The sequence below is a fragment of the Chanodichthys erythropterus genome, chromosome 16, assembly GCF_024489055.1.
Source record: "Chanodichthys erythropterus isolate Z2021 chromosome 16, ASM2448905v1, whole genome shotgun sequence".
In the NCBI taxonomy this organism is placed as follows: domain Eukaryota; kingdom Metazoa; phylum Chordata; class Actinopteri; order Cypriniformes; family Xenocyprididae; genus Chanodichthys; species Chanodichthys erythropterus.
In genome coordinates this window covers 23218203-23244380 of record NC_090236.1, presented here as the reverse complement: position 1 = coordinate 23244380, position 26178 = coordinate 23218203, and the positions used below count along the sequence as shown (strand labels likewise).

General features: G+C 40.9%; 1 protein-coding gene across 2 annotated transcripts in view; it reads left to right on the top strand.

Annotated features, from left to right (window-relative positions):
• Positions 1–312: 312 nt before the first annotated feature.
• The window catches only part of pbx1a (pre-B-cell leukemia homeobox 1a), a 75132-nt gene continuing 49266 nt past the window's right edge, over positions 313–26178 (top strand). For both annotated transcript variants that reach the window (XM_067362602.1, XM_067362603.1), the window contains exons 1-2: positions 313–866; positions 2093–2166. In XM_067362602.1, the coding sequence (XP_067218703.1) occupies positions 679–866; positions 2093–2166 (262 nt within the window). In that variant the 5' untranslated portion in view covers positions 313–678. The remainder of the gene's footprint in view (positions 867–2092; positions 2167–26178) is intronic.

The window sequence follows — 26178 nt, the reverse complement described above, 5'->3', positions numbered from 1 at the left end:
TTTACGCCAAACACCATTATTTATTTTCATGTTCAACCCCTATCCATCACCGTGTTACCACCCTGTCCAGTCCAAGCGCTAACGCCACATCTTAAAGCTTATTACGCCGACCCACCTTCCTCAGGAATATGATTGACGTACCGTGGAAGAACCGAGGCGGGGCCAACAGCGCTCTCTCGCCCAATCACGAGCGATGGGCGGTGCCCCATCGCTGCGTGCCAGTGTTGGTGGGCGGAGCCTCCCGTTATGTGTCAGTGTTGCCAGCAGACCTGTGCGAAACAAAAGCACTTCTCTCCCCACGTTTAACGCCTTCAAAGCACGTCTCAAAGCTGTTTCAGTCGTAAAGCTGTCAAAGGAAACAAGGAGTTACGCGGCAGAGTCGCAGATTACACAGGATTACAGCAGCCCTTAGACAAAGTTGGGCTCTGTTGTCTCAGCTTTGGTGGCAAGAGCAGGAGTGGCTTGATCCTAAAGCAGCTCTCCAGATCAGATTTCACCCAAACCAGCTGTGAGAGGGAGCTTTGCCTTTTCTCCCCACTCTCCCTCTCTCCATGTTGTAAGCGCGCTCCAGACATCCAGAACGCAAAGGGGGAGTGACGGCGAGAGTTTCTGAAGGAATTTTCCTTCTCCTAGACAAGAATTGAAAAAGTCACCAGAGTCTAGAGAACAGCGGCGAGGATGGATGATCAGCCCCGGTTGATGCACTCCTCTCACGGGGTGGGCATGGCCGGACACCCCGGCCTGGCGCAGCATATGCAGGATGGCACGGGAGGAGCGGACGGCGAGGGAAGAAAACAGGACATTGGAGACATATTACAACAAATCATGACCATAACCGACCAAAGTCTGGACGAGGCACAGGCCAGGTATATATCTAAGTGTGTATGCATGCTGTCTTTTTATTATTAACTTCATAGTAGCTACTGAAACACGTCGACAGTATTTAACAAGTCAGCCGCTTTATATTTTTACGCGCCACCCGAAGCGCACCGACTTTCTTTTTGCGTCTTCTTTCAAACTTTTATCCACGCGCATTTTTTTTTTTTTTAATTTTGCATTACTAATATGTTGCAGCCACTTCCGAGCGCCTCTGTGCAGAATCTGAGCTGTCTTCTTCTTCTTCCCAGACGCATCGTTTCGATTTCCAATTGCTCTGAATCTCGCAGGTTACAAATGAGAAAGCGCATTGATTCAGTGCCATATAGACTTACTACATGTTGCGGGTGGATTCAGTTCTAGCTTATTTATTTATTGGACTGCGGGTATCTAAGAATTAAGCAAGGAAATAAATGGATAATGCGTTCTTAAAAAATTTCAATCGTGCGCATTTGTCAGAAAGTCCATAACTCTACAATGACAATGTGGCTTCTACAGTGTTTCTGTAGCCTACTTGTTTGTACATTGAAGGAACGTTGTTAAATGTGCTACTTTCCATATTCATGTTTTTTTTAAAAAAAAAATATATATATATATATATAACATCAAATTATAGTAGCCTAATTAAAATCAATAAGTTAACAAGATGGAGACAAATTTATGTGACTGAAGACAAATTCATTCACTTGACCCTATTAGCCTTAGTATCTGTCAACACAGGTGTTTTTAAAACACTTTACATTTGAGATCAAATTTGAACAACTTGAAATTGACTTTAAAGCCTTTTTAATAATTACCATGCATATTGAAATCTTAAACTGATATGTAATTTATATTTGTGGTTTAATGTTTATTCATGACATTTTTTTGTTGTTCTGTTTACTTTAAAGGAAAGCAGCCAGTCATCTTAATTAAGTATTTGATAGCAATTCCACTTTGCAATCCACTTAATGCTGCTGTCTATGATGCATGTGAAATATTTTGACAGTTTTTTTTTTTTTTTTTTTGCTCATTTAACACATTTTATCACTTCCAAAAGTGCTGCACAATTTAAAGCCATTTCAAGCTGTCTTCTATCAAATACCATTTATAAAATACTCAAACTTTCCATCACACATAGCAGACATTCCTTTTAAGCCTAATGTCTGTGTTTTGACAGTTTTGACAGGTCATGCATAGTGACGGCTTGGTATTTATTTTCTGTTTGTGTTTTTAGGAAACATGCACTGAATTGTCACAGAATGAAGCCGGCTCTATTCAATGTCCTGTGTGAAATAAAAGAAAAAACAGGTGGGTTTTCCTGTCTCACATAGAGAACAGAAAGTGAAAACTTGCAAGTGCTAGTTATCACATTAAGCTGAATATTGAAATATAGATTTTTTTTTTTTTGCTACAGAGCTCTTTAATACAGTGATGTATTGCGTGTCTTGTGAGAATGTGCATTATTAGATATTTAGAGGAGAATTCACAGTTAGAGTCAAGACTGCATCATGTCAAAGTGCTGATATTACAATAATAACAGAAAAATTCATGCTATTCAAATATCTTGTGATTTATACAGCATCCAGATTGCTCAAATAGATAGCTATTATTATTATTATTTTGTGTGCTAGGGTTATAATTTGTGCAGCTGAGCTGAAGTTTATTACTTAACACAGCATTTTACATTGCATTGTATCATTGCTGCATTGAGTGCTACTGATGAGGCTGTTATTTGAGTTTATAACCTACAGTTTATGAGAATGTCAATGGCTTTGGTTAGAAAATATGATTTTAGTATGTTATTTTACTCATTAAATTGCTATTTTGACTGTTAGCTTTAAAATACTCTGCCTCATGGTTTTGATAATACCCATCTGAGTTTTATAAACTCGACTTATTGTGACACCATTTTTTGCTGTGCTGTCTGGTTAGATGCAGATTCTACATTTTTAATGGATATGTTTTGAAGTTTTCGTGTGCATATAATGTAGCTGGTTGAGTAAGGCACTTTTAAGAGCAGTTTAAAAAGTCCACCAGAAGCACTATTCATTAGGTTGAAATGAACATGCTCTTTTGATTATGCGATCGTCCCTGAGTGAAGGTTTTCAAGGCAGATTGCTACAATGAGAAAAGACAACAAATGTTAAAAAAAAAACAACAACAAAAAAACACCGCCGGATCTTCCAACTAATTAGCCCCAAAGTGTAATTTACAAAGATTTCATTACAAGGAAGCTGAAGCTGGCTCTCTGCCACACTGTCTGAAAGGCGCTGCAGTGGAGAGGCTCCCCCCTCCTCTGTGAAATACTGACCGAATGAAGAGAGCTTCGGAGGGCCACAGTGTCAGCGATCACAGGGGCCTCATGGCACTATGTTCGCTTTTTTTTTCTCGTCTTGTTTAGCAAGGTTTTCCTAGGAGGGAAAGAGTTATGCCTGACTCTTTTGAACTGCTTGGCGTCACCCGGGGTTCACTCAAAGTTCGTTTCCAAGATGAAGAACAAAGTGACTTGGACCTCTTCCTGACTCTTTGCTCCTGCTTCTCTTCCCACAGTTCCTGGCAACCAGGAACCTGCAGAGCTTTTGAGTAGAGTGATAAACCCAGTTAGACTCCAAACAAGATATGAGAATTGTAAGATCATGAAGATGGTGCTTTTTTTTGGTAGTTTTTTTATAGTCGTGATGCCACTCTCCTGTGTGGGAATTAGTTGTTTGTTTGTTTTATGTATATTATCTTCTTAATATCTCAGAGCACAATGTAAGATGCAACCCCCCCCCACCCCAAAACACACCTCATGTTGAGTTTTTGTTTGTACTTGAACGCAGCCCCGGTGTTGTTTTTGTCAAGGGGGGCTCATTTCAGCTTGTGCCGCGGTTGCTTTTCTCTCTCAGGACTTCATTAGGAGCATCGGATCATCAAAATCAAACCTACTTGCATTTGATCAGCGTGCGTATCCGAATATTAACATTAGCTGATTCCTGCTTTTTGTTTTTCATTTTGAAACCCTAAAAAAAGTTTGGGCTTTCCAGTTGTTGAAGGAATTGAAAGGAAGGAAACTTGTCAAATGGAACAGGAAGTTATTTATATTATTTAAACCATCAAATATTCAGCCACAAACATTTGTACACAAACTATTTTTGTAGTTTTTTTGAGCCTTGGCATGGGAATTAAGAGAGAAAAAAGGATTTTTGATGCCTTTTAAGTGGATGCTATTGATAGTAGCCTGGTTGTGACTTAAGAAAACACTCCAAAAATAGAAAGAAAGCGTTTTTAGGTGTCAACGTTATATACTGTTGGAAATGCTATCGGCAGCATGGTTTAGAAAACACTGGAAATATATGAACTCAAGCCTTGACGGTTGATTTTAAAAGGTCCTTGTGCTTTAACCCCCCACCCTGTACTCTCTACTACGGAATTAGCTGTGAGCTGTACCTCGGTTCACTTCTGTCTCTTTTTAATGTGAGGGTGTAATTTCACACTGCGCAGACAGACACCACTAAAAATCCACCGCCGCCACAGAGAAAATGGCTCAAACCTCCGCCGTGACATTTACTGCAAATGTGCTGAGTGCAGAGCGCCCAAACGAGAGCAGCCACCATTTTTGTCGGGCCCTTTTTAATTTTTTTTTTTTTTTAATAAAGAGTCAGCCTCGTTCATGGTTTTACATTGTTGCTGCAGCTGTAGAGTCCCAGGTGGGATTCCAGAAAAGCGAGGTTATTAAATCCGTAGCAGGTCTGTTTTGTTGAAATGGCATCGCGTGCTGTGGAACAGTGGTGTCTTAGCTTTCATAACAGACTGTGGAGGTCATGGAGCCGACCGAGAGCTTGTCTCTTTGAAACAGTGGCTCTCTGTTTTTTTTTGTTTTTTTTTTAAAATAAACTTTTTCTGCTCACAATAACCTTGATTTACTTTGAATCTTTGAATAAACTGCGTCGTCACCTCGGCCACCTCAGCTTGCTGCTTTAAGTGCGACTCGTAATTCCTATTCAGACATGACACAGTGTCTTTGACAGGAACAATACATTTTCTTTCTGCTAATATATTTCATCTGCAGATGTGTTGAGAGAGCCCGAAATGACACGGCTCCTGTAATTCTTCGTAACCTATGGCCATCTCGCAGAGATTGACACGGCTGCGAGTTGCCCGGCGCGCACCACGTGTTGCGCGGCGGCGTCGGCGTGTTGACAGCCGTGCAGGAGGATGCCGTGGTGATGAGTCCTCCTCTGGCAAGCAGCTGACAAGCGGGGCAGTACGGTGTGCCAGCAGCAGACAGAGCCGGCCTGAACTCCTGACCTCGCCGTGTATTTTTACACAGGGCCTGACCGAGCTAACACGGCACAGGCCGGCGTGCGAGTATAAACAAGTACTGCGGCTCACGGAACAGGATGTGATGCGGGGTGGGGGCTTTTAAACAAGGCTGCTTTAGCGCTGCAAATTATTTAAAGTGTCTGTGTATTTGTGTGTACCGCGTGTTCTTGGAAATGCAAGGCCACTGTGTGTATTTGAATTCAGTGACTGGCACATGTAGATGGTTGTGTATGGAAAGGTGGACATTAACTTGGATGTTTGTTGGTATTGGGTTTCAGCTCCGTTTTACCCTTGGGGCTTTCATCAGGCCTGTTTCACATGGACATACGTTTGCCTGATCATGAACAGAGCTTTGAAAAATAAACGTAAACTTAGCGTGAACTCTTTGAACCATAGAGAGTCAATGACAGATAAGAGTCTAATAAATAGAAAAAATGTGTACCAAGTTCTTAGAAATGTACTTTTTGTGTTCATGTTGGTTTCATAAAATTTTGAAAAACTTTTAAGAATTAAATTTTTAATTTTTAATTTAATAACTCTAAAAATGTCATGTGGTGTAACCATCAAGTAAAAAGGTATCCCATAAAGTATATTTTTAATCATGGTTTTCCAAAAAATTGTAAAGTATTTATCAAAGTATTTTTTTTTAAATATTGTAATGAATTTTTCATTAATACCATGTATTTTTTGAGGAATCAGTCGGACCTCATGGCATTTTATAGCCTGAAAATAACCATGCATTGTCATAAAAGTGATCTGATATTTTATTGGCCAATAAATCTATACAAATATAGATTTATTGGCTCTGACACAGTCATGAGGGTTTGCAAGGGTTGTGTCACTCCATTTATGACCTAAAAAAAGAAAGAATTTTATCTGAGAAATTAAAAACATTCTCCTCATAGTATACTGTACCGCTATTTTTGAATAGATCTGGACGAAATGAGTGCCATGTCATTGACCCTAATTCATTGGCCAATGTTAGATGTGGTAACCTTTATTGTCATTTATCGTGCATTAAGTTGCAATAAAGTAGAAAGAGATCTTTTTTTTTCCATATTGAGACATACATCTGAGTGAATTGGATTATTGAAAAAGAAAAAACTGTAGTTCAGGATCTTGGTTCAGTCCAGCGGTTGTTGATAGGATGGTGGAAGATCTGATCGTGAGTTTGCAGGCAATTGTTAGAAAGGGGTTGGTTTAAGTGGACAAAATGGTGGGTGAAGTGTGGCATACATCACCAGAGAGTTGACATTTTGATTATTTATTTATTTATAACTGAAATGTATGCATGAATGAAGAAAAAAGAATTTCCATTTCATTCAAAATATACATTTTGCAAGTGCATGAGGCTAAAAGCAATATGTAGACATTTGATATACTGTTAACAAGCATTTCCTTCCTTTTATCTCATGTCAAATGAGTGATAGTATCTCAAATGTATCTCACACTTACCTTTAACAGGATTCAGCTGCGAAATTTGTACAAAATAACTTTCAACTTCGAATAAATGTCTTTCTTTCATATATTAATACTGCCATTAGGAAATAAAACATAGGTAAACAGAGTACATATTGTGAGGGCTGTATTTTGATGTATTACTCTTGTAATATTTACTCACAGTGTTCTTTTACCTTTATTGAAGTGCTTGCAACACTGTGCTTCATAAAGTTTGGGCTTCATTCCTTAACTCATTTGTTCTTTTGCGCACTACGTAATTTTAGAGCTGGCGAGATATCTAAGATATCTAAGACCGTCGTGGTGAATTGTGGAGAAATATTATGTTTGCTACAGCTACATGAGGGGAGCCTCTCCTCCTCCTGTTTTATTTGGAACGTGATTGCTAATCATACTTAGGGCCGTTGGAACGGACATGCCTCAGTAGCAGCATAATGTTTCCTGTGTGTTTCTGTTATTACCCAGCTTCAAGTCTAAACTCACTCGCAATTAGAGCTCCTTATAAATTATGCAAATGATGACTGGCGTAATTGAGACATGTTAATCATGTTTTAAGAGCCTAATTACAGAAATGTATAACGGAGGTGGGAGTCTCTAATTAGCTCTGATAACAGGTTGCCCGTGTGAATAGTGAAGAAGTGCTTTTTGTGTGGGAGGTGTTTTCCTCCTGCGGATGGTCAATAAAGGAACTGAAACCCTCATTTTATGGAATAATTATTGACATGGCTTAAGGTTACAGTGGTTCAGTTTGAAACAGTTGCTTTTCGTACTTGCGTTCTGTACAGAGTATTGACTGGTGATATCATGGTAATATTATTTCACATTGCTTCAGGATCAAAACCTTTGTTTACATGCAAACCCATTCCTTCCTTCCTTTAAAAGTGCAATGTGTACAGATTTAAGAGGGTCTATTGACAGAAATACAATATAATACACATAACTATGTTTTCAGTGGTATATAAAAACCTTACGAAAACGAACCGTTATGTTTTTAATGCTTTAGAATGAGCCATTTCTATTTACACCGGGTCCCCTTACATGTTAAGTCGCCATTTTGCACTGGCATGTTTCTACAGTAGATCTAAATGGACAAACTGCTCTATAGAGCTCGTTTGCTTGACTAGCTACTCTTTGCTGTCTCAGATGATGACATCTTTGTCCTGTGTTGGCCACCGTAGCTTCTCTATATTGCAATTCGCAACCTCACCGGTAGATGCCGCTAAAATTTACACACATACACACTTTAAGTCATCACTACCAATGAAATTATTAATTAGCACTGGATTTTGGACTGAAGTAGGACTGCACAATCTGGGGGGAAAAAATCAAAATTTTCCGATAATAATCGTTATCGCGATTTAGAATGGGATATTTTTGATAGTCCAGGTATACTGTACACTTTTGTAGGTCTGCACAATTTGCCCCCAAAATTTGTGATTATACATCAATAATATTATTTTTGTTGTAATAATAATTATTATTATTATTATTACTACATAAAAATATTAAACAAAAAACTAAGAAATATTGCTATTGTACCTTTACACTATAAAATATTGTACCTTTTTACTATAAAATAAAAAAATTAAGAAAAGCAATATAATAATAATAATGATAATAATAATAATAATAAATTATTATTATTATATTTTAGTACAACTCTAAAAATACAAAACTAATATTTATGGCTATCTTAATATATTAATTATGAAATGTCAAATAAAAACTTTTACTTTTGGTTGCCTTTTTAATAAGCGCTTTTTATTACAATTTTGGGAAGATGGTCAGCGCATGTTGCATTCCCAACCTTATAAGCCAAACTCAGAGCAGATCCAGAGATGGAATTTGTGTGAAGAAGAATTTACTGTGAACCGAGCCGCTCTGGGACCCTGAAAACACTGGATCATGAGCTGTATGCGTAAAAAGAACACCGGTCCACCCTTCATTCTGAAATTTGTAGCTTGTGCAATTATTGAATTAAATCACAGCCTTTGCTATTTGTTAATCGCACTAAGCCGTATTGTGGTTTTGGTTTTATTTCCATTAATCGTGCAGCCCAACACTGAATATATCATTACATTTTAAATATAGGGTTATGCTGTTTTTCATTTTTGCATGAATTGATTAACAACATGGACTGTTAGTCATTCTTTGTTTTAGTGTAAGACACAATGATCGTAATGGTCATTTAATATTTCCTTTCAAAAGATTCGAATGCATCTAATGTTCATAAAAGCATGGCAGCTCTGGCCGGTTTGAATATCTGAAGCATCAGTGCCAGTCATTCTGCAAACTGAGCTTTGTTCATAGTTGTCTGACAGATATCATATTCAGAGCCATTACAGCGAAAACATCTACTCACTTATTGGATTAAAAATTGCTTTAGAGAGGAAATTTGCTTGCAGATGCGACGGAGCTCTTTTTTTCTATCTGATATTAGTCTGTGGTGCAGTTTGTAGCCCAATGTAAAAAAGCGAATTACAGTAAAAGGCTCTGCAGATGCTATTATTGTCTCTGTGGAGTCAGACTCAACCCCTCAGCAGTGCAGTCAATGGCCGTGATCCATATAACAGCATTAGGGCTCTCTCTGCCACAAAATCCTCATCGTTACAAACACATTTCAATTCATTCATTTCCTTACGTGGCTTAAGTGTAAAAGGCGGTGCCGTTTCCAGCTACGGTTGCCATACCAACACCCCAGGAGTTCATTTAGTTTAATTCAAAGGCCGGCGATTGCCGTTCTCCCGCGTCCTGCTGTTTGATTTTGACGACGGCAGTGGCGGCAGTGGCGGCGCGATACATAAAAGACCCCCCTATACTCCCCCCAGCCATCAGCTCCCCCCCTTCTCCCGCTGCTGTGAGCAGTCAAACACGGACTGGCGAGCGCCCCTTCCTGTCTCGACTTAGTAAAAATGACACAAATTAATATATGCTACTTAAACCAGACCAAGATTAATGGCCGCCTTTCGCCGCAGCTTAGGAACACTGTCAGTCGACATGCGCTCATTGGACGGAATCAACACTGATCAACATTTATTCGCTGTCGTATCCCTGTGTTCAGGGAAACGTGGAGGGATTGAGGACCCGCACACACACAAACACAGATATGTGACCCAACACATTCTGTAGACTCTATTCACAGCCCTAAAATGACATTTACGCACCTTTTCATTTTAATATATAGTGCGTATTAGAGTAATAAAATGACACTGATATCTGGTACCTTTGTTAGATTTCACCATACAATTATGGTGTTGCCTCAGCCATGTCTTAGTATTTTGCTTGAGGGAATGTCTCAACAGGGAAGTGCATTTTCATATTCATTCCATATACTTTAAGCTAATGGAATGATACGCAGAGTGTGCTGGAGAAGAGGCATGTTGCCTGAGTGGTTTAGCATGTAATGAATGTTTCTAATGTAGATTAATGTAATGCTATTGGCATGGTGTGGCTGTGCTAAAGATCCCCTCCACTCTCTTTAATCAGCAGGGGGTTAGATGTTACAGCGGGCGAGGAGATAGAGTCGAGGGGTGCGGGAGGACGCGTGTCGTTATGTGAAGGTAACGCATAGCTATGAGTCGCTCTCTTGCCGTGAAATATTCTAATTTATGCTAATGAAGCTGGCGCTGCCGTGAGAAACAAAAGGGCTGGCTATGAGCCTGCGTAACCCCCTCCGTGAACACATACATGAGTGTACATATTTTCTCTCTGCGAGAGTGAAGGAGAGAAATGATGAATTAAGCCACCGTCCTCAGTGGTGTTCCTATCTGATTGGCAACATTTTAAAGCATAAAAACACAGTTTTAGGTCTGGTTATAGATTTAAATCGAATGTTGTAGGTGAATAACGAACAGTGACTTGCCGACACTTTTTTTTTAAATGTACATTTTCATGAGATATACTATCATAATGAAAACATAAGTAAAAATGTACATAATTTGTTTTGGTTGGCATATACAGTGTTTACTTAAGTACTTTTTAAATATGAATTTTTAATGTGTATTTTATTCTGATACGTAACATGAGTTTTAGTAAATTAAGATCACTTTGAGTTAAAGTGTATATTATGATAATGAAAAAAAATCATACAGTATATACTTTTTTGTCTTCATACGCAGTTTATTCTGAGTTAAAGCTGAAGTGTGTACTGTATGTATTTATATACTTTTATATATTTCAATTAAATGCTGTTCTGTTGAACTTTTTATTCTTTGTTTCACATAAAATGTTTCACAGATATTAAGTAGTGCAACTGATTTCAACATTGATAATAAGTAATGTTTTTTGAGCAACAAATCAGCATATTAGAATGGTTTCTAAAAGATCATGTGACACTAAAGACTGGAATAATGGCTGACAAACAGTTATTTTAAATTGTAATAATATTTCACAATATTACTGTTTTTACTGTATTTCTGATCAAGTAAATGCAGCCTTGGTGATCATAAGAGACATAACTTGAGATTATGAATTTAAATAAATTACTTTGGAAGATTAGCAATTTCTACTCCTCTAGCATCACCAAACAAAATTGCGAAAACAATGAGAATTTGTTTCAAACAGATTTCCCAAACATGCCCCTGTCTGTCATTGGTGAGTCAAACAGATAGCCCCGCCCCAAACTCATACCATTGGTTGAGCCACTGTTGCTGTGTTAGGCTGCTTAAACAATTCAAAACATTTTGATAGCGCCGCAATGTTTACAATTTTCGTGAGAAATCAACAGACTATTGGCTTTCTTACTGTTGTCTGCACAGTAAGTAGTGATAGGAGAACGATTTTTTAACATCGTAAAATACATACTTAAAGGGATAGCTCATCCAAAAATGAAAATTCTGTCACTACTCACCCTCATGTCATTCCAAACCCGCAAGTCTTTCATTCATTTTCGGGAACACAAGATATTTTTAATAAAGCCAGAGAGATTTCTGTCCATCCATTGACAGCTATGCAGCTAGGCTTACCAATTTGATGCTCCAAAAAGTACAGAAAGGGATCGTAAAACTAATCCATGTGAATTGAGTTGTTTAGTCCAATTTTTCTGAAGAGACATGACCGCTTTATACGCTGAACAGATTTAATTTAGGCTTTCATTCACACATACACATTCATCAACTCACACGTCAGTTGTAGTAAATGGAAGCTCAAGCATGTCTGCTTGACGTGCAAGAACCAATGTGGTTCATTCTGGTGTGTTATGCGGCACGTTTGAGCTTCAGCAAAAACCAATGAGATTTGTCTTGCGCATCAAGCAATAGTTGAGCTTCTGTTTATGTTTGCTGATCATGTTAATAAAAGCCTAAATTGAATCTGTCCATCATATAAAGTGATAATTATGATATATTATATTACATTATGTCTCTTCTGAAATTTTGGACTAAACCACTGAATTCATATTGATTCATTTTTTTGATCTCTTTAAGAACTTTTTGAAGCGTCAAAGTGGTCATACAGAACTGGCTCTGATTTGATAAAAAAATATCTTCACTTGTGTTCCGAAGATGAATAAAAGTCTTATGGGTTTGAAACAACACAAGGCTAAATAAATGATGACAGAATTTTTTTGGGTGAACCAACCCTTTAAGCTGACGGCACAGCAGATGTGACCAAATGTAGGCCCGGCTGTGGAGGAGCAGAGCGCGCAGGGGGAGTACGAGGAGGTGGATTTGGATCACTTCCCAACATGGTGGCCAGTGATCGCGTAGGTAGCTTTTAGCACAGCGGGGTGAGGAGCAGGAGCTTAAGCAGGGGTCAACGCTCACCACGGCCGCCTGGCAACACCACACACACACACACACTGAGGAACCGTGACACACTCTGCCCTGAACACTCAGGCAAGCTTAATCGAGGGGAAACAAAGAGCCCCTCATGTGGCAAGGAATTCAAGGTCTTGCAATAGCTCAGTGGGCTTCCCCTCGCAAGTACGCTAGATGAAGAATGAAATGATTCGAAGGCAATACGGTACATTTGCGAACTGCAACACAGTCACCTTCTATAATTATGTGGGTGGTAATTATTTCCTGTACGCTAAACACAAAATATTCAATAGCGTCTGACCTTGAGGACGCAGGTCTCACATCTTTCGGCTAATTGCATGTTTGCTATTATAGTTCGTTTCTAAACTGAGAACTGTTTGTACAGTGTATGCTCACTGTCCCTGAATACACACACACACACACACACACTCCTGATTGCCTCTGTTTGCCAGCTCGCCTTTGGCAGTGTTAGTTATGGACAGTTAACTCCTGGAATCCTATTAATGACTGTCATTTTCCTTTTTTGCCTTTTGCATAATCAGCATTGTGCTTCGCTGTCCTACATAACTGCTTTTAGCAGCTCTTGTCTAGGTCTTCCGTTGCTGAAAGCACAGACGGAAACATGGGTGGCAGGTGTGTGTGTGTGCGTGCGTGCATGTGTGCGTGTGTGTGTGTGTGTATGTGTGTGTATGTGTGTGTGCATTTGGGAACAGGGGAGGAAGAAGGCTGTTCTAGTGATATATTGCATTTCAAGCCTCCTGCCAGAAAAAGGAACAGTGAGATGTCAAGGCATGTGCAGTAGAGTTTACCTCGACCTGAAGCCAAACCTCCGCCATCGAATCCTTATCGACTGGAGAACTCTCATCGGAGGCTTGTGTCGTCAGGCCAGCTGGTGACATTGTGTACTCTACCCTACTGACTGTGTTTTTTAGAGGATAAGATTTTGTTCGTCACTATGAAAGATGTTGGATGTCCTTTCTTTATTTATATCTGCTTTAAACAGGAACTCACTCTGACATTATTGTCTTTTCCCGGCATGCAATTCGAATTCAAAGTACGGCTGTGTGATTTGGACCATAAAACAACATATCACATATCACACCGAAACAGCATTATATTATATTATATTATATTATATTATATTATATTATATTATATTATATTATATTATATTATATTATATTATATTATATTATATTATATTATATTATATTATATTATATTATATTATATTATATTATATTATATTATATTAATATAAGTTTTTGGTGTTCAGTAACAGGCCATATTGTGAGTTTGGTTTTATTTTGATTTATTTATTTGGTGCAGCCCTATTTCAAAGGATTTTGCAAATAAAATAGTATATTATCAAAACTAAAGATGCAATTGAGTTGATGTTCTTTACTTGATAAGGAAGTACCAGGCCTTTTTTGTTCTCGTCTCTGGCCAATAATAAAAAAGTGAATTTTCAGCATCAGACCCAGAGTTAAAGCAGCTGTCTGGCGTCTCCTCTTGCTGCCGTCCAATGTTTTCTAGGTAATATCCCCTGACAGCATCGTAAGCAGGTGCCTCCTTATATCTGCATACACTTTGCTTTCATTTGATTTCCTATTACCACACCTCATAGTGCGCGTCTTTCGGAAATCCTTCCCGATAAGGCGCTATTGATGAATTGATATCGGTGGAGGCGGCGGGGAGATAAAGCTGCACAGGTTAAGAGCTTTTTGGATAGTTTAACCTTGATATAACAGTTGTTTCAGCGAGGTTGATTTTCTCTCATCCATCTTCATCCATCAGGGCCTCACTGAAGTATGCAAATGAGCACAGCGGATAGGCGCGTGCTGCCGTTAAATGGGCCGTTTCAAATGTGCGGTGTACCGCGCTGACAGGGTGATACTCCTTACTGTCCAAATTTAGTGTGTCTTCACAGATCCCCCACCCCCCCTTCACCCAACCACACATACACTAGCCCCCCATTACTCTCAGCAGAATGCTTAAAGCATGGCGACTTATACAATATTAATAACGTCTTTAATTTTTGTGCCTGCCACATTGTTCTTTATATTCAAATGTGTCAGTGTAAAGTATGAGAGGAGCAATGCGTTTTTATGTATCCGGTGTGTGTAAAATGTTCTGACAACAATAACAAGAGCATTTCCAACAAATACTGTTATTCCCATGCCAAATTAAGTCATTTATTTATGTTAGTGGGTTGTAACGAATGTGAGTATTATTAGTTGTTTGTGAAATATGGATGTTTAAGTTAATTAGGGAGTGAGGAGATGTTATAATTATAATGCTTAATGTCCCAGAATACCACGGTCATAAGACCACTAGAAAGACACTAATGCAGAAAATAAAGTATGAAAACAATGTGTTTTTATTGCAGATTTGACATTAATCTGACACCTCTTGCTTCTTTGTTAACTTGCAGTTTTCTAAAGGGAGTAATGAAAAACAAATTAGATAACAATCTGCACCAAGCGAACAGTTTTACTACAAGTAAACGTTGAGATCTTTTTGGTTCAGGGTTTGTTATTTCTGTGCTTGTTTTTTTACTTCCTTTTTTTCTATTTTGCTCATATCTGTTCCTGCCTGCAGATTTTTATAGGGCACTTTTATATTATGCTTATTGAATGTAGCTTCTCAATCATTTCTTATGATTCTCATGATGATCCTAAGGCCTGTAGGATGACATTTCACTTTAGTGGCTCTTGAATTTGATCCTAAAAATGCATCTGCCTTGTTCCTTTGTAATTGCCGTGCAGTCAGAAAGTGGGAGTAGATTTCTACTCTTTGTAATTTTGGCTTCCTCTGGGATGTCACCAGCATTTATTTTTATACGAGCTTTTAGTTTATAGCAGCTATTACGATCCATTGTGTGATTTCAATAAGCAAGCGTTCAAAACGATGAATCTTAAGAGCTGTTAGCATCTCTGCTTCACAAGCTGTCAACTGTCCTGTATCGCTGTTTCGTCCAAGGAGGATTGAAAAAAACCAATGGGGCAGATCTTAGTCATGACCGATGGATCTTTGTGCCAATCAGGGTTCAGTGTGGAGGGAATCAATGTAACAAGCCTGGGAAACCTGCCATGTAGACCTAACCACAACTGGCCTCCACTAAAAAAGCCCATTAACATTAATGAAGGATGGTTTTTAAAGCTTCTTCAGCAATCAAGCCCGACAGGATTTATGAAATGAATGGCCTGCCATTAAGAATCATTATTATCATTAGCCAGGTCCACACGATAGATTGGTGAGGGATCAGTCGAAGGCTTTGAATGCCAGCCTACCAATACATTGATAGATGCATCTCTGTAATGAATATCTTCCATCCTTTCTTGTTTTGTGAAGCTGAATGCTGTTTACTGTAGTAGGCTTGTATTCTGTCTTTAAGTTATTCAGGAAAGATAATACTTACAAATTCAAAAGTTTTAATTGTTACGTGATGTATGTTGAAGTGATTTTAGGAATAAAACAGGGAGGAAGGAAGTATTTTAGTGCTAATACAACAAAATGATGAACATTTGGTGTGTAATCAGTGCTTTATATGTGTATTTTAACATTCCCAATACACAGTGACTTATGGGAAATGTCTTGATAGGTATGTCTTTGTTACAGATCCCTTGTTTCCCTGGACTCCATTTCCCAGAATCCTCCTGTTCTCCACACCTGCACTCACTTCCCTCGTCTGCTCCTCATCGTCACTCATCACCTGCACCTGGACTCTATTGTCAGCACTCCCCATATATTGCACTCACTCCCTTCACTCCTCGTCCGTTCTCTGTTTTGTTAAGGTGTCTGTCTGTTGTTCATTGCCATTGTTTGAAGTAAAGTCTCTATTATCGTGGAAATCCGTATCTGCCTCATCTCTCTACCAGCCACCCGTAACAGAAGAACGGACCCAAACCGACCGGATTTTCCACGAAAAAAAAAATGGAGACTTTCCCCAGCTCCCTGGATCCAGCTCCTCCATCGCCTCTCACCCTAACAGCCGGCGAACGCATTATCGGGCTCCTGCAGGTAGGACGTTCGCTGGAGAGGTATGTGGAGGAGTTCGTTGAGCTTGCTTACTTGTCTAACTGGCCCGACGCTCAGTTGATCTCCCTGTTTTTGGATGGATTGGATGACGACACTATCCGTTTTGATGAACCTGTTTTTTGTTTCTCCTTAAGCGAAACTATCAATTTAATTTTGTGGTTGAATGGCTCCAAATTCTTAGTGAAAGAGGTTCAGGATCAGTGTTGTCGTCCGGTCCATCCAGAAACACGGTTGGCCGGGCCAGTTAGTCAACCTCCGGCTTCCTCCGCACACCGCTCCAGCGAACTCCCTGCCTGCCCCAGGCTGGACCCATATTCCGCTACTGGGCCCAGTAAGCGGAGGAGGAGGAAGAAAGCGGCTCCAGTATCTCCAGAGCCCGCTCCAGTATCTCCAGAGCCCGCTCCAGTATCTCCAGAGCTCGCTCCAGTATCTCCAGAGCCCGCTCCAGTGTCTCCAGAGCCCGCTCCAGTATCTCCAGAGCCCGCTCCAGTATCTCCAGAGCCCGCTCCAGTATCTCCAGAGCCCGCTCCAGTATCTCCAGAGCCCGCTCCAGTATCTCCAGAGCCCGCTCCAGTATCTCCAGAGCCCGCTCCAGTATCTCCAGAGCCCGCTCCAGTATCTCCAGAGCCCGCTCCAGTATCTCCAGAGCCCGCTCCAGTATCTCCAGAGCCCGCTCCAGTATCTCCAGAGCCCGCTCCAGTATCTCCAGAGCCAGCTCCAGTATCTCCAGAGCCAGCTCCAGTCCCCACAGAGCCAGCTCCAGTGCCTGTGGGGATTTTAATTGTATTTGAGGGGATGAAATGGCCCTCAACCCCAGTCTCCTCCGAGCCAAGTTCTCCAGTCTCCTCCGAGCCAAGTTCTCCAGTCTCCTCCGAGCCAAGTTCTCCAGTCTCCTCCGAGCCAAGTTCTCCAGTCTCCTCCGAGCCAAGTTCTCCAGTCTCCGCCGCCGAGCAAAGTTCTCCAGTCTCCGCCGCCGAGCAAAGTTCTCCAGTCTCCGCCGCCGAGCAAAGTTCTCCAGTCTCCGCCGCCGAGCAAAGTTCTCCAGTCTCCGCCGCCGAGCCAAGTTCTCCAGTCTCCGCCGCCGAGCAAAGTTCTCCAGTCTCCGCCGCCGAGCAAAGTTCTCCAGTCTCCGCCGCCGAGCAAAGTTCTCCAGTCTCCGCCGCCTACGAGCCCTCAGTTCTCCAGTCTCCGCCGCCTCCGAGCACTCAGCTCCAGCCGCCGCCGCCGACCCATCCGCTCCAGCCGCCGCCGCCGAGCCAGCCGCTCCAGCCGCCGCCGCCGAGCCTGCCGCTCCAGCCGCCGCCGCCGAGCCAGCCGCTCCAGCCGCCGCCGCCGAGCCTGCCGCTCCAGCCGCCGCCGCCGAGCCTGCCGCTCCAGCCGCCGCCGCCGAGCCTGCCGCTCCAGCCGCCGCCGCCGAGCCTGCCGCTCCAGCCGCCGCCGCCGAGCCTGCCGCTCCAGCCGCCGCCGCCGAGCCAGCCGCTCCTAGTATGGTCTCTGTGATTGAACTCTCCAGCCCAAAGACTGTTTTGCCTCCCTGCCTCCCTCTCCCGCCTCCTCCAAGTCATGTCTATACTGCACCTCCACCTCAAGCCCCCTCGCCCAGATCTCCACCTCGGACCTCTGGGCGATTACCTTCACCCCGGCTCCAACCTCCCTCTGCTCCACCGTTGCCCATCAGTCCTCCAGCTTCACCAGTCTCCATCCTGCCTCCACTCACACCTTGGTCATTCATCAGCCTGCCCTCCCCTCTGGACTTCACTCCTCCGTCTCCGCTCCGTCACTCCGTCCCTCGGATTCAGTTGGCCTCCTCACTCCCCCCGGTGTTCGTTTTGTTGGCTGTCCTTCTGCTTTCACTGCGGCCTTCTGGAGCCCCGGCTGCGCTTCGGTCGGCAGAGCCTTCGGTTCCGCCATCACCCGCCAGTCCTTCAGCGACGCCTGGGCTCAACGCCTCGAAGGCTTCGGCTCCTGACCCGCCATGGCTGCCCGCTGCACCTGACCCGCCATGGCTGCCCGCTGCACCTGACCCGCCATGTATGCCCGCTGCATGTCTGCCCGCTGCACCTGACCCGCCATGGCTGCCCGCTGCACCTGACCCGCCATGGCTGCCCACGGCTCCTGACCCCCCATGGCTGCCCACGGCTCCTGACCCGCCATGGCTGCCCACGGCTCCTGACCCCCCATGGCTGCCCACGGCTCCTGACCCGCCATGGTTTTTGGACCTGCCCTGGAGACCTCCACTCCAGTTTACTCCTTCCCCTGCTCCGGTTTGAGGTCTCCAGGGCGCCCGCCCCCCTCCCGGTTGTTACATCTACGGCGCGAGGACGCGCCTACCGGGAGGGGGAGGTACTGTTACAGATCCCTTGTTTCCCTGGACTCCATTTCCCAGAATCCTCCTGTTCTCCACACCTGCACTCACTTCCCTCGTCTGCTCCTCATCGTCACTCATCACCTGCACCTGGACTCTATTGTCAGCACTCCCCATATATTGCACTCACTCCCTTCACTCCTCGTCCGTTCTCTGTTTTGTTAAGGTGTCTGTCTGTTGTTCATTGCCATTGTTTGAAGTAAAGTCTCTATTATCGTGGAAATCCGTATCTGCCTCATCTCTCTACCAGCCACCCGTAACAGTCTTTTCATAAACCAGCTATATTTGTTGTATTTTCTTGTTTTATTTATTAATTATCACCTACCATATAGTGAACAACTGTAAATGGTTTAAAGGGTTATTTCACCCAAAAATGAAAATTCTGTCATTTATTACTTACCTTCATGCCATTCCACACCCGTAAGACCTTCGTTAATCTTCAGAACACAAATTAAGATATTTTTGTTGAAATCCGAAGGCTCCATGAGGCCTGCATAGCCAGCAATGACATTTCCTCTCTCAAGATCTATTAATGGACTAAAAACATATTTAAATCAGTTCATGTGAGTACAGTGGTTCAATATTAATATTATAAAGCGACGAAAATATTTTTGGTGCACCAAATAAAAACAAAATAACTTATATTATAAGTTATTATAAGTTAATATATGACTTATATAGTGATGGCCGATTTCAAAACACTGCTTCAGGAAGCTTCGGAGCCTTATGAATCAGCGTGTCGACTCAGCGGTTCGGAGCGCCAAAGTCATGTGATTTAAGCAGTTTGGTGGTTTGACACGCGATCCGAATCATGATTCGACACGCTGATTCATAACGCTCCGATGCTTCCTGAAGCAGTGTTTTGAAATCGGCCATCACTAAATAAGTCATTATTTATTTTTTATTTTTTTTGGTGCACCAAAAATATTCTCGTTGCTTTATAATATTAATATTGAACCACTGTACTCACATGAACTGATTTAAATATGTTTTTAGTACATCAATGGATCTTGAGAGAGGAAATGTCATTGCTCCCTATGAAGGCCTCGCTGAGCCATCGGATTTCAACAAAAATATCTTTATTTGTGTTCCGAAGATTAACGAAGGTCTTACGGGTGTGGAACGGCATGAGGGTGAGTAATAAATGACATTTTTGGGTGAACTAACCCTTTAACATTGCATAAAATTTAATTTACCATATAATTTACAGTGAAAAACAGAAGGACATTCTCAGAATTTATATAAATAATTTTGTCTCTTGATTTGTCATCAGTAATGTACATACAGAGTAGTTTGTATAATATTATATGTTGACCACGTTTTATAGACAGGCCACTTACTTTAAACCTGTATTATTATGGTGATTATCTGTGTTGTTATTGTGATTCAAGTAGATTAGTATATCATCATTATATCACTTAATGAAATATACGGTTATAAGGCACCAATATGTCATCTTGTAATACCTGAAACATTGTTAGTATATTTTTCACAGTGAATTTCTGGCAAACACAGCTGCCGGTTTTGTTCCATAAATATAACAATATTTTTTAAATGATTGTGGTCTTGCGGACTACATAGTACGCCAGGTTATTATGATCATTACCAATTTGCTTTTGCCATAATACTTGGCAATAAAAAATCCAGAGTTTCCCTACTGTTAATTATGACCTTACTTTTAACATAAGCATTTAATCACTGTTTAAATAATAAATGAATGCGTTAAGTTAAGATCATAATAGACCTTTGATTGAGACAGGAAGGATATATGATTTGACATAGTGAACAGTACGTTCATGAGCATCATAATATGTCATGGACAGCGCAGACAGTGCTCTATAAATCAGTCTTGTAGGTGTCATGATCATTTTTCCTATGCATAATGCTAGCACTTCCTCTTCATGTTATGTCTGTTTTAGCAATTAACCTCTTAATTAGTTGATATCAGATGACTGCTTGGTGAGCAGAGGTCATGCTAGTGAACTGAAGTGCTTATTACCACTTATTTTATGTATCTGAGGGTCAATCAACATTCTGTCTTGTGCTGCCGAGCTCCGTAACCAGCTGTATGTTATCAATATATAGCTTTCATGACTTTTGGTTCAAAAGAGAAACCCACCAAGCATTCCCCCCTCTCTCTTCGTCATATTCTCTTTTTCAGTCAAATCTTTTTCTATATGTTACTCTTTTTGCCATGTTTCTCATTCCCCCAATCCTCAGAAGTCATTACAGTGCTGTGGAGTTGTGTAATGGAGCCCGCGGTTATCAACTTAATGAATTCTGCCCAGTCGCCTCCATTTATTGTGCTCCCTCTCAAATGAAAGCTATATTGTGTGAATGTACGTTGACTTTAGCTGCACATGTGAGCAATATAAACCAAGGATTCTCCCTGAGTGTGACATATTTTTAAAAAAAAAATTAATGGGAAGTGTCATCTACAGGTTTTCGAAAACAGTTTTCATAGCAAAACCATATAGATTCAAACATCATTTGATATTCCATATGGATTTTAATTGGATTGTATGTACAATGAGGATGGGTGATATATAATGAATATTCATTTTATATTCACACTGATTAAAATTAAGCAGTGAATATTGTGACAGTTTTAATGTAGCCTACTTTTCATGTGCTCACTACATTTCCCAGAGACTGTGTCATTAGTAGGGATACTCTGATCAGGATTTTTGCTGTCGATACCGATCCTGATAATTCAGGCTTTAGCGTCACTCTTAAAGGGATAGTTGAATCATTCATTCACTCTCAAGTTGTTTTTTTCTTTCTTCTGCTGAACACAAAAGAAGATATTTTGAAGAATATGGTTAACCAACCAGTTGATGAGTCCCACAGACTTCCATAGTATGGAAAAAAATATGGTTGCCTTATTAGCGCCTGTTTCTCTGGGTCAAACGGTCAAAGCCTGTCTATGAGCATAGACCAAGTTGACTATGTGTCTGCAACTGTAATTATATGCATGCATGAATATATCTGCAATTGACTTAAGCAGATGAAAGGCAAGACAAATGCGTTGATAAACACAAAAAGTTAAAAAATGTAAATCTCTGTGGTTTTTACAACCAGTGGCTGTGCAATGTTGCTGCATCTTGGAAAACTCATAGATTTTTACTGTGCGTGAAGAGACATATGGAAAGTGTTGACCGTTCCAAGATGACAGATGCACCGATGGGTCTGTAGCGGTTAAATGTGGCATCTACGTGGCGTCATGTGGCATGAAGTCTGATGTCAGCGTGAGCAGGGTGTATGGAGGTATGCAAATACATAGGCTGACAGGCAGGTAGGACATCCTATCATTGCATTCGGACCAAATGCAGTGATTAGACAAACATTTTAGGTCCTGAGACTTCCACTGAAGATAATGTTGTTGTGTTTGTATTGTTTCACATGTTCATGTTGAGAAAAACAATAAATATCTACATTCTCAGGTGAAAGTTGGCACCTCAGTCTGATAACAATAAGGCTGCGGCTGAAGAGAAAATGCGCTCAGTCGACATGGTCATTGCAGTAACACAAAGATAACTGTGTGCTAAATTTCTTAGCACTTTGTGTTTTCTGTTTTTAGAACGGTCTCTCTTGACAAAACTTAAAGGTGCCCTAGAACCAGTTTTTACAAGATGTAATATAAGTCTAAGGTGTCCCCTGAATGTATCTGTGAAGTTTCAGCTCAAAATACCCCATAGATTTTTTTTTTTATTAATTTTTTTAACTGCTATTTTGGGGCATCATTAACTATGCACCGATTCAGGCTGCGGCCCCTTTAAATCATGCACTACCTGCCCTCCGAGCTCTCAACTATAATACAGTGCATATACAAAGTTCACACGGCTAATATAACCCTAAAATGGATCTTTACAAAATGTTCGTCATGCATTCTGCATGCATGCGTCGGATCATGTGAGTATAGTATTTATTTGGATGTTTACATTTGATTCTGAATGAGTTTGATGGTGCTCCGTGGTTAAAGCTAACATTACACACTGTTGGAGAGATTTATAAAGAATAAAGTTGTGTTTGTGCATTATACAGACTGCAAGTGTTTAAAAATGAAAATAATGACGGCTCTCTTGTCTCTGAGAATACAATAAGAAACGATGGTAACTTTAACCACATTTAACAGTACATTAGCAACATGCTAACGAAACATTTAGAAAGACTATTCACAAATATCACTAAAAATATCATGATATCATGGATCATGTCAGTTATCGCTCCATCTGCCATTTTTCGCAATTGTTCTTGCTTGCTTACTTACTCTGATGATTCAGCTGTGCACAGATCCAGACGTTCTGCCCTTGTGTAATGCCTTGAACATGAGCTGGCATATGCAAATATTGTGGGCGTACATATTAATGATCCTGACTGTTACATAACAGTCGGTGTTATGTTGAGATTCGCCTGTTTTTCTGAGGTCTTTTAAACAAATGAGATTGACACAAGAAGTAGGAAACAATGGTGTTTGTGACTCACTGTATGTCATTTCCATGTACTGAACTCTTGTTATTCAACTATGCCAAGGTAAATTCAATTTTTGATTCTAGGGCACCTTTAAAGGAAGCATATGTCTCGAGATCATTTTGCTATCAGATAAGGTGTCATCTGAGCGCTTACCTGCAGTCGTGAATGCAATGATGGACAGCTGTCTTTCCTCATTCATCATGTGATTTCTCATTGTAGTGGTGATATTATGTTAACTCAGTTTCATTGTTTAATTTGATCAAGAGTAATTCCATTTTGTAAGATCATTTAGTAAGATCATATAATTCCAAACTTCGAGAGGCAGACGATGACATTCTGTGATCTAATACAATCAACTTGTTATCACGCTCCACAGCGCCACCCAGTGCATTTAGCTGCAAATGTGAGTTTTAGTTTGTGTGCTTAGGATTTTTTTATTTTTTTTTCGAATAATAATTACATAATAATTATAGATCGAATATTCAAATATTCTACTATTCGTGCACACCCCTAATAATACCCAGCCCTAATATGTTGCTATATTTTGCTAGTGAGGTGGCAGCCATATTGCCAGTTTCCTGTTTCAGTTGGCGTCCAGCACACTGTTGCTTACTCTCTCTCCCTTTCTGCCTCTCTCTCTCTCTCTCTCTCTCTCTCTTCTTTTTCTGTGCTGTGTAGGTTGGGGTTTTCTTTGGCAGACTTGGACCACAGCTCGTTAGACTGAAAGAATGCACTACTTTAATTAATGATATGTAAATATCTTTCAGTGGGCTGCATTTGCATATTAAGAGAGATTTGCGGAATCTGTGGAGTAATATATTTTAATTAGGGATTAATTAAAAATAATGGGAATTTCATTTTGCCTGGCAGGTTGGTTTGTGCTCCAGCACGCGTCTGGCACATTCGCCTGACTAAATACTGGCCTCCCACCTCCAATCAGCTTCCTTTCTCTCTCTCCTGCTCTTTAAAGGTCCTCTTCTCTCTTTTCTTGCTTTCTTTTTTTCCACTTCTTATCTGTCTCATCATTTCTTAAATCCTTTTCTCTCCATATCTTCGTATGCATCTCATATAGACGCATCTTCTGTAAGGTTTCAAAACGAACTCTCAACCCTCTGAATGAGACATTAGGCAATTATAATATGATAATGGTTTAACTGGTTTGCAGTATGACTCACCTTCCATCCCTTCATCCATTTATTCCCCCTTTCTGTACTCTCCCTCTCTGTCTCTCTCTCTTGCTCCGTATTTTTCTCCTGAAGGATAGGGAATGACTCTCAGACACGGAACACTAGTTGTGTTGGCAATTATGTTAATGGGCTGCCATTAGGCTGTGGTGCTGTATGAGCGATCGGGGAGCCGAGCTGGCATGGTGGGAGAAAATGATCACAGCCTCCGGGCCTCCTTGATACAACTCCAGCATCCTCATTTGCATAGCGTAACCCCTCCCACTGGCAAAAGCATCACCCCGTTTCCATGGCACGGGAAGGAATTTGCACGGGCCAGGTGACGCTCCGCTACATGGCTTCGACGCGCATGTGACAGGCGTCGGACATGATGTCTGCTCCCGCAGCCAGATGGGAGCGCAACCCGAAGCAGAGGCCTACTGAGGGAGTTTTATAGGAGTGGTGGAGTGGTTCATAACATTTCTTGAAACATCATCATAACGTTGGCTTGTCGGCATAATGAGGACATAATGAGGTCTGTTATTACCAGAGGCCAGCTGAAAATCCCTCCACACTCATTGTTCCCATTCATGACTGTACCATGGGCTGGAGATTGTGCTAGTGTGGTGCATACTTGGCACAAATGGGTGTACATATATGATATATAATCACTAATACTGTGCTTTTGTCAGTGAAGACGGAGCTTTTTGAAAACACTCTTCCAAGCGGAGTAAAACGCTGTTTTCGCGTTGTAGTGTCGACTGTGAAAACTGAGGTATTTGAAAACGTTGATGCATGTTTAGTCATGTGATACATATTGTACCAATAATATCCATGGTTAAACTGCATTGTTGTGCCTGCTATTTACTTTCAGCGTTGCTTAGGATAAATTTTCTATTGTAGAATCTTCATATGACAAAACATGATGACAATTGCGTGTTAGGCCATACGATTTTGAGTCTGACCTGGTGGGGTATTTTGCAAATGATTATGCCAGAAGATTATCATGAGAACTTTTATTACGTTTTACGCACGTGCAGTAAGGTGATTGAAGCATTTTCAGATGTTTCTGTAAAGAAGAGCAAAATTTGGAAAACGATTGAAAACGCTAATGTGGATGGAGAGCATTTCGAATGCTTTTTTCAAATGTATCTGGATTAATGTAGACATAGACTTAATCTCAATTAATTGCCAGTTAATATTTGATGAGACAAGTCATCAAATGAAGATAATTCAAAGACATTAGATTAATGTGGCAGATGAAAGCAATGAATAGACATGACAAAAAAGTGGCTTAAGACGTCAATATATAGTTTGTTTAATTTCCATATTATTGAACATGAGCCTGTCACTGATCTACTGTCCACCAAAATCCATTCAGTCTATTTGAAGAAGACTTAAGGCTGCTTCACATAATCCAATCAAAATCGCACTTTCTGAAGTTCGCTGTTGGATTTACTTGGTTGGAAAACATTTCACACTACCGTACAACAAAAGGGCAAAGACTAAACAAAACCCAACAACTTCTAATGTTCTTTATTTATAGGTGTTTGTTGCTGTTTGCTGGGGCAGTGTGAACTAGCCTATTGTTAACTAGTTAAAGGTGATAAAGAGGATCTTTTTGTCGACTGAGAAACCAAAGACTGTTACTGAGTTTTTGAAATGAGCGCATGCGTAAGAACAACCCCCCCCTCCTTTCGAGTGAACGCCTCCCAAAACTCGTGCACGAGTATTGGAACACGAGTGTTTACCACCGGCA